This window comes from Lutra lutra, chromosome X (assembly GCF_902655055.1).
Source record: "Lutra lutra chromosome X, mLutLut1.2, whole genome shotgun sequence".
Lineage (NCBI taxonomy): Eukaryota > Metazoa > Chordata > Mammalia > Carnivora > Mustelidae > Lutra > Lutra lutra.
The window spans coordinates 46168722-46177542 of NC_062296.1; the positions used below are offsets into that span (position 1 = coordinate 46168722).

General features: G+C 38.2%; 2 protein-coding genes across 2 annotated transcripts in view; one reads left to right on the forward strand and one right to left on the reverse strand.

The window, feature by feature from the left end:
• Nucleotides 1–7340, reverse strand: part of MAGT1 (magnesium transporter 1) — an 89020-nt gene extending 81680 nt beyond the window's left edge. Inside the window, exon 1 of the mRNA XM_047715802.1 lies at nucleotides 7328–7340. The gene's annotated coding sequence lies outside the window, so the exon portion shown is untranslated. The remainder of the gene's footprint in view (nucleotides 1–7327) is intronic.
• LOC125091810 (cytochrome c oxidase subunit 7B, mitochondrial) lies at nucleotides 2483–8208 on the forward strand. The gene is made up of 3 exons (XM_047715803.1): nucleotides 2483–2667; nucleotides 6412–6536; nucleotides 8009–8208. Exons 1-3 carry the CDS (start codon nucleotides 2628–2630, stop codon nucleotides 8084–8086), a joined length of 243 nt encoding a protein of 80 aa, XP_047571759.1. The 5' UTR covers nucleotides 2483–2627; the 3' UTR covers nucleotides 8087–8208.
• Nucleotides 8209–8821: the final 613 nt, after the last annotated feature.

The window sequence follows — 8821 nt, forward strand, 5'->3', positions numbered from 1 at the left end:
ATAAACACTGATATTATTGAAAGCAAGGATTCTCACTATGGAAGAAAGGAGATACAAATATGAAATGAGGGAAAGTAGAAAAGAACTTTTGGAGTTTGGACTATAATTGGAGGTGTTAGTATAAATTTATCTTTCATAACATATATTCCTAGCTCTATTTGCTGAAAGGACTAGAAGCAATGACACTCTAATATCAATGAGCACACCTGGGACTGAATATATATTGCTAAATGCCATCTCTAAAAGAAATTAGGGCTTCTTCCAGGAATGGCTGGTTCCAGTGCGGATGCAGGGAAAAGTACAAGATGCACCCTGAACATCTTATGTCAGAAAATAAACACGTGCTCAAAAAAAAAAAATGAAGTCATATAAAAAAATACGCATGAGACAGCTTGAAGGGAATCCTACTGATCACATCTGGGACTACTGATTACTAAAATAAATCATGAAAGTAATGGATTATAATTACCAAATCCACATGTCCATATGATAATGAACAAATAAATTGGAGAGGGGATAAAATTCCTCCCTACAGTAGAACAACCACTATTAAATATAGAATAATGAGAGAATTAGAAAATCACCAAACTTTCAAACTAATAATTAATTGATTTAGGCAAAAATCAACAGTGGATACAAAAACTAGTGGGTGAAATTTTTATGAAAAACAGGATATTCATATAGTCTTTATGTATTTTTCACATTACTTATTTTTTTTAAAGATTTTATTTATTTATTTGACAGACATTACTTATTTTATTACAAAGGGAAAAAACAGTAACTTTAGGAACTTGTAAGCCACTCTTTGGACCAAAGGATTAAATTTGGCAATAATGAGACAATAATGGGACATTGCATGCTTCCTCATAAGATGCCGTAAGTGCATAAACTGAATTTAATTATGAGAAAATATCAAGCACACACAATTTGTGGGAACTTTTATAAAATAACTGGTCTATACACTTCAAAAATATTACAGAGCACAGAGCTGTGGAGTCAAGAGGTCCAATTTTAGTATATGTGCTGCCGAAGCGAGCACAAGTCAAGAGGTCCATTACCAGTTCTTCCACTTACAAGGAACTGATCTTTTTTTTTTTTTTTTTTTTTTTAAAGATTTTACCTATTTATTTGACAGAGAGGTCACAAGCAGGCAGAGAGAGAGGAGGAAGCAGGCTCCCTGCTGAGCAGAGAGCCCGATGCGGGGCGGCTCGATCCCAGGACTCTGAGACCATGACCCGAGCCGAAGGCAGCGGCTCAACCCACTGAGCCACCCAGGCGCCCCACAAGGAACTGATCTTGATCTTCTACTAGTCATTTAAGGATTCTGCACCTCACTTCTTTCATAGATAAAACTGAGAGAATAAAGGTTATCTGTAGTGAGGAAAAAAAATAATGCCACCAAAGACTAAGAAATTTTGTGGAACTACTCAATTCTGAAGGAGGCTAAAGTTACATGACAACTAAATTCAATATGGGGATTTGGATTGAATTCTGGTTAGAGACAAGGGAACAGTTGACGAAATTGGAATCGCTGTGTTGTATCAGCATTAAAATTTCTTAATTTGGTAACTGTACTACGGTTATGTAAGAGAATATCTTACTCTCAGGAAATGAACCCTCAAGTATTAACAGGTGAAAGTACATAATGTGGGAGCCTGAGTGGCTCAGTTGGTTAAACCACTGCCTTCACCATCCGCTCAGGTCATGATCCTGCAGTCCCGGGATAGAGCCCCACGTGGGGCTCCCGGCTCCATGGGGAGTCTGCTTCTCCCTCTGACCTTCTCCTCTCTCCCTCTCAAATAAATAAATAAAATCTTTTTTAAAAAAAGCACATAATGTTTGCAAGTTACTCTCAAATGGTTCAGAACTGCCCCCCCATACCCCCCATAGACAGAGAGAAAGAGAGAACACGTGTGGCAAAATATTATCCAAATGGTGAACCTTGGCAACAGGTGTTTAGGTGTTCTCCCTCCACCACCAATATTTTATAATGAAAATATCCAAACATACAGAAAAAGTGAAATAATTGTACTCTGAACACCACCATCAAGATCCTAAAATCGATTCATTGCATTTGCTTTATCACGTATTTACCCACATAATTACGATTTTATTTTACTATTCTCGCAACTTTTCTCTAAATCTCAAAATTAAAAGTTAAACAAATTAGTATACAGTAGTAGACAAAAAATTAGAGAAGCGAAGGAACTTCGGGGGACTCAAAAGAACTGGTAGTGTGGAGCGAGACACAAGTTCAGACCTCTAAAACACCAACTTGAAGCTACTGTCTTTGATGATTCCGTCTAAGATCAGTGGATCGGCTGTCTCCTGTGCAACCCTAAACCTAGCTGCAAGGTTCTTCAGTAAATACCGACATACCTCGCTTACAAAGCGTGAAACTACATTTCCCAAAAAGCCTTTATCTTTCCTGTCTGTAAAGAGGATTACAATTTCTATAGGCTGGAGCTTTGTTTTTTTTTTAAGAGGTCTCGCGATATTTCATTAAATCTCATTAAAGAGCCCAGCTGAAAGCCATTTTGTTTTTCAGGGCTCTTTGCAAGGAGACTTGGTACCAAGTTGTAGCAAAGCGGCAGCTGTAGTTGCTCGGTTCTGTTTTCAGCTTCAGGATGTTTCCTATGGCCAGAACCGCTCTAAGTCGTCTCCGAGGTAAGCAAAAATTGTGAGCAAATAATTTCCAACCGCCTTTTACACGTTTGTCTTACATGTTTCTCGTGCCCTTTCCCTCCACCTGCATCCCGACTTTCTAATTCTAAATGCGCAGTCTCCCGCCTCGCCCTGAGTAGTTGGGAAGCTGTCCTTAGCATTAACTTAATCACCCCGTGTTTCTGTTTTGGTTCCCAGATCACTTTCTGTCACCAGAGTCGTAGCATAGCCCTGTTTTTTGTTTTTGCATTTTACGTTCACTTACCTACGATTTCAGGGAAGGAGGTTCTTCGTGGACGCTATTCATTCCTTCAGTAATTTCATAAATTTTAGTTTTGAGAGTATATTTACCCCCAGTGAACTTCCTCTCCAATTCCTGTAACTAACGGAAGGAAACTGGAAATCTAGCTCTTTCATTGCAAGGAGACGACCCAGGTGGTGGCCCTGCTGCTTTTATGTTGTTTGTTCGTTATTAAATGAGTATTAGCTTATTCGAAAACAGTTGTAATTTTTTTCTTATCTAAGAGTTTGGCAGGTAAAAGGGAATTTTGGGACCAGCCTTCTGTATTGAGAATGCACTAGATTGGAAAGAGGAAATTCATTTCCGTACTGGATTTGCAGTGAAGGTGACCTTGAGTAACGTGAGCAGTTTTACATTGAAAGTGACCTTAAGCAATTACCATTTAGCGTCCTTAAACCTGTTTTTATTTCTACAGAGACATTAGTGGTATTACTAGATTGTGTTCTAAACACTCAAGCAGCTTTGACAGTCACCAAAAAAATAGTTGCCCAACTGGGTTTTTAATATTCCAAAAGTCACATCTGTTATCTCTTTCCCTTTGGGCAAATAATTTTTCTCTGAACCTAATTTTCCTGCTTTGTAAAACAGGGTTAGTAAATATTTGTTAACCTCATACAATTCTTGAGGATACCAGTAGTTGTAACTAAACCATTTCTTGTTACAGAAGAGAAGTCTAAAGAAATCCATTTTGGTGAACTGAATTTTGAGGTCATGAGATGTTGCAGAATTGTTTGGTAATTTTAATTTATTTGCCCTTTGAGCAGGTAGGGCCTTGTACCTTAGGAAAGGGAATTTTTTTTTAACCAATGTGGAATTCACACGCTCACTTTTTAACTGCTCTAGAGCAGAACATATTGTGAAATGTTTGTAAATTTGCTCATCCCAAGTGTGTCTAAAGGTGAAAAGAAAACCTATAAGGCAGTTAAGAGAAGAAATCATTAATGGTCAAATAACTATTCTGAAATAATCCACTGTATCACATAGAAGCCATTATATTCTTAAATGCTAGGGAGTGGGCAACATTGCTCTTTCTGTCTGTCTGTCTTTCTTCCTTTTGCTGTTTTTTAAAAAACTATGCTTTCCATTACAGGAGCGCCTGGGTAGCTCAGTCCGTTAAGCTTCCATTCTGAGGTTTCAGCTAGGGCTGTGGTCTCAAGGGTCCTGGGATCCTCTGAAGTTAGACTCCTTTGGACTCAGCCAGGAGTCTGTTTCTCTCCCTCTGCACCTCCTCCCCAGTGCTCTTTCTTTCAAATAAATAAATCTTAAAAAGAAAAAGATACATGCTTTCCGTTACATAAGTACCATTTGAGTCTCTAAAACAGGTTCGGGGCGCCTAGGTGGCTCAGTGAGTTAAGTGTTTGCCTTCGGCGGAGGTCATGATCTCAGCGCCCTGGGATGGAGCCTCCAGTCCTGTTCCTTACTCGGTGGGGAGTCTGCTACTCTTCTCTGTCTCACCCCCACCCTCACCCCTGGCCACCGCGCCTTCTCTCTCTCAAATAAAGTCTTAAAAAATATAATAAGAATCTGTTACTTAGGAAGGAAAAAAGAATCTTTTGAAATACGAATTTTTGCAGTCTTGGCTCTTTGCCAAGCTCTCCTGAGAGCCCAAGAGGCAGTTTGAAAAATCATTCTATTAAAATAATAGTAAAGCAAAGTTTTAATGTCATTCTGCTCAAAAACCTTTGCCTCAACCAAAAAAGTGGCCCTTCATTATCCTTTCTGTTTTTTTTTTTTTTTTAAAAGATTTTATTTATTTGACAGAGAGAGAGAGAGATCACAAGTAGGCAGAGAGGCAGGCAGAGAAAGAGAGGGGAGGAAGCAGGCTCCCTGCGGAGCAGAGAGCCCGATGTGGGGCTCAATCCCAGGACTCTGGGATCATGACCTGAGCCGAAGGCAGAGGCTTTAACCCACTGAGCCACCCAGGCGCCCCGATCCTTTCTGGTTTTATCCCTATTACTTGTGTATATACCTTGTCCTTCAAACATAATTGGTTTTGTAGTACACTGGGCTTTTTTCTCCACCTTTTTTTTTTTTTCCCAGATTTCCCCTTCCTACATCTACATAACCAAATCCTACTTGGTGTTCAGAGTACTTAGCTAATATTCTACTTTTTTTGTATTACAGTGATTTGTGTACAGATGTCTCATATCCTCCTCTAGATTGGAGGTTACTTGAAGACAGGGTCTGTGTCTTACACATTTTCATGTACCCTATTTCTTTTAGCATAGTGTTGTATTCAGCAGTAATTATTTTTTAATGTTTTTTTTTAAGATTTTATTTATTTATTTGACAGACAGAGCTCACAAGTAGGCAGAGAGGCAGGCAGAGAGAGGAAGGGAAGCAGGCTAGCAGAGAGCCTGACGCGGGGCTCGATCCCAGGACCCGGGGATCATGACCTGAGCCGAAGGCAGAGGCTTTAACCCACTGAGCCACCCAGGTGCCCCATCAGTAATTATTTTTTGAAGATTTTATTTATTTGGGAGAGCATGAGAGAGAGAGATAGAAAAGGGGGGGAGGGGCAAAGGGAGAAGCAGAATCCCTGCTGAGCAGGGAGCCTGACTTGGGACTGGATCCCAGGATCATAGAACCCTAATCTGAGTTGAAGGCAGACACTTAGCCGCCTGAGCCACCCAGGCACCCTCATTAGTAATTTTTTTTTTAAATCAGCATTACTCTAGTTTTTGGAGGTTTTTTTTTTTTTGTTTTTGTTTTTTTTTTTTGCAATTTTATGGTGATAAACATTTAGTATGCTTTAATTTGAAATTCTTTTGAGTTTACCCTTTTATGTTGTAAGTTGCTGAGCACTGCAGAGTAAACTAGTGAAAATTTAAGTCCTAAATATTCAAATTAATGAATAAGAGCCCAAGTTACAGAGGTTTATAGTGAGTGTTACTGACGTCACCTTTTCTGTTTTATCCCCCAAGATTTTATTACAAAAATTTTCAGACATAGAGAAAATTTGGAAGAATTGTATGATACACACACTGCATTGCATAGATACAAGTATTTTGATACATTTGTTTCTCACATATCTATACATGTGTCAAATTATATTATTTTTGATGCATTTAAAGTATACTACTTTGCTTTTAGCTACAGTATGTTTTTTTTTTTAAAGATTTTTATTTATTTATTTGTCAGAGAGAGAGAATGAGCACAGGCAGACAGAGCGGCAGGCAGAGGGAGAAGCAGGCTCCCCACAGAACAAGGAGCCCGATGCGGGACTCGATCCCAGGACTCCGGGATCATGACCTGAGCCGAAGGCAGCGGCTTAACCAACTGAGCCACCCAGGCGTCCCTAGCTACAGTATGTTTTAACATTGTCTTGAACCTCAGAGTATTATAAATTTAACATCCTGTTGCTTTCCTGATTTGCAGTATCAATTACATGTTCTTTTCCTTATAATTGATAGATATGCTTCTGTATTTCCTTTTTTTTTTTTTAGTTCAAAGCATCCCACAAACAGTGGCAAGGCAGAGCCACCAGAAAAGGACACCTGATTTCCATGACAAATATGGTAATGCCATATTAGCTAGTGGAGCCACTTTCTGTATTGCTGTGTGGGCATATGTAAGTACTGTTGATTGATAATATTCTATATTAGATATTTTTCATTCCTGTTTATTTTATGTATTCAAAATGCTTTCACAGACTAGTATACATTTCTAGTTGGGAGGGACTTCAGAGATTTTCTGATGTGATTACCTACCCAGTGCAGGAATTTCTTCCATAGCATTAAGCATTCATTTTTTTTTTTTTTTTAAGTAATCTGTACACCCAGCATGGAGTTTGAACTCACAACCTGAAATCAGGAGTTACAAGCTCCGCCATTTGAGCCAGCCAGAAGCACTAACCATCATTTTCTTTCAACAAGAAATTCTGATTCCATTTCCATGTATCATCCATTAGATACTAGAAACCAAAGATACTAGAAAATTAGATACTACTTTCCTGGATCTTCTCTTTCAAATTAAACATCCTTAGTTCTGTTAATCACTTTTTGTTACATAATTTCCAGGGTTTTCACCATCTTGGGTCACCTTCTTTCACTTAATTGGTGTCTTTTCTAAAATTCTGCCCGCAGAACTGAGTAAATTTCTGATGGATGAGACGTACAATGACTTGCTTTCATTTTTTTAGTTTTTTACATCTTAACATTTAACAGTTTTCTTACCAGTTGATGTACTTACTGGTTAAAAGTAGGATAAATAGGGACGCCTGGGTGGCTCAGTTGGTTGGGCAGCTGCCTTCGGCTCGGGTCATGATCCCAGCGTCCTGGGATCGAGTCCCACATCGGGCTCCTTGCTCGTCGGAGAGCCTGCTTCTCCCTCTGCCTGCCATTCTGTCTGCCTGTGCTCGCTCTCTCTCCCTCTCTCTCTCTGACAAATAAATAAATAAAATCTTTTAAAAAAAAAAGTAGGATAAATATATTAGTTGCTCTTAGAGATATCTATTAATCTTGCCTTAATAAACATAAATATTTATTCATGGGGCTTTTCATTGTTGTTTTAACCTTCCTTAAATACACAGGTAAAATAGGTGTATGTATTTAAAAGAGTGATTAGATGTTGAACAAATGTGTGGTCAGGGGCACTTTTGGAAGTTGTGTTCCTTGATGAAAGGATATTATAAAAGTGTTTTTTTGCAGTATTTAGGTAATTGTGGTGGAGTGAAGCAGTGTTTGAGGAGGTAATAAGAGAAATGTGAAGTAAAAATTGGAATTAATGAAATTAAAAATTGAATTGTTCAGTCATACTGGCCGCATTTCAGTTGCTCAGTAGCAATATTTGGCTCTTGTGTTAGACAGTGAAGATCTAGACATTTCTTGCATCTCAGGAAGTTCTGTTAAACAGTATTGGTCTAGAGAATTAGGACAGCAATTAGCTTTGGCCTACATGGAGGAGGCACTATATCCCAGCTGAATTTCTGTGTGTTTTTAACCTGTAGAGTAGAATACCTTTGTCACTTTTAAGAAATAGTCTCCAAGGGAGAGTAGACTCTAGTTTAAACATTTATAACTAATAGCATTTTAATTCTTACAGACAGCAACACAAATTGGAATAGAATGGAACCTGTCCCCTGTTGGCAGAGTCACCCCAAAGGAATGGAGAGATCAGTAATCATCCCAGTTGGTGTAATACTGAATTGTTTCAAAACCAACTCATAACTGATGCCAAGTAAAAACACTCTGCACCCATTAAAATATGGCATGATTGAAGAAATAAAGTACATTTGAAACCTTTGTTGTCGGTTTGTTTATTTCTTTTGTAATGAAACTAAGCCTGATCACTTTTCATTTATTTAACCTTAAGTGTTATGTTACTATTTAAGTCAGATGCTTTACAATTTCTTAAATAATTTTTCTTTCAGAGATAATATGAAAGTAAAATCTGGCTGTCACTTGGAAGTCAACTTTATAGTAGGCTGAAATTACAGTTCATGAATAACTGATCACAGAATTAATTTAGGTCATCTTTGAGTGTCCAGATATTGATTATGCCTACTACTTTCATCTCTAATCTATGTTTATATTTGTAATTGGTATTAGGGCCTTTTTACTCCTGCCAAGAGAACTTGGGGTGTCACCAGACCCAAGGGAAGACTGGTCCTGTCAAATGAACTCTTAGGATGTCTGAAGATTAGCTAGCTCTTTGGCTCCATTGGCACTTTTATCTTCGAGCTTTGGGTCTTTCATTATATTTATTTAGGATGCTTATGATGCTATTAAAGAAAGGATCTTTCAAATACAGTTTATTCGTGTTAACCTCTGCTGTTGACTTTGTTAATTACACCAACTTTTTGATGCATGTATTATCCTGAATTCAGTATGACTTTGGATTTTGTATGTAAGATGC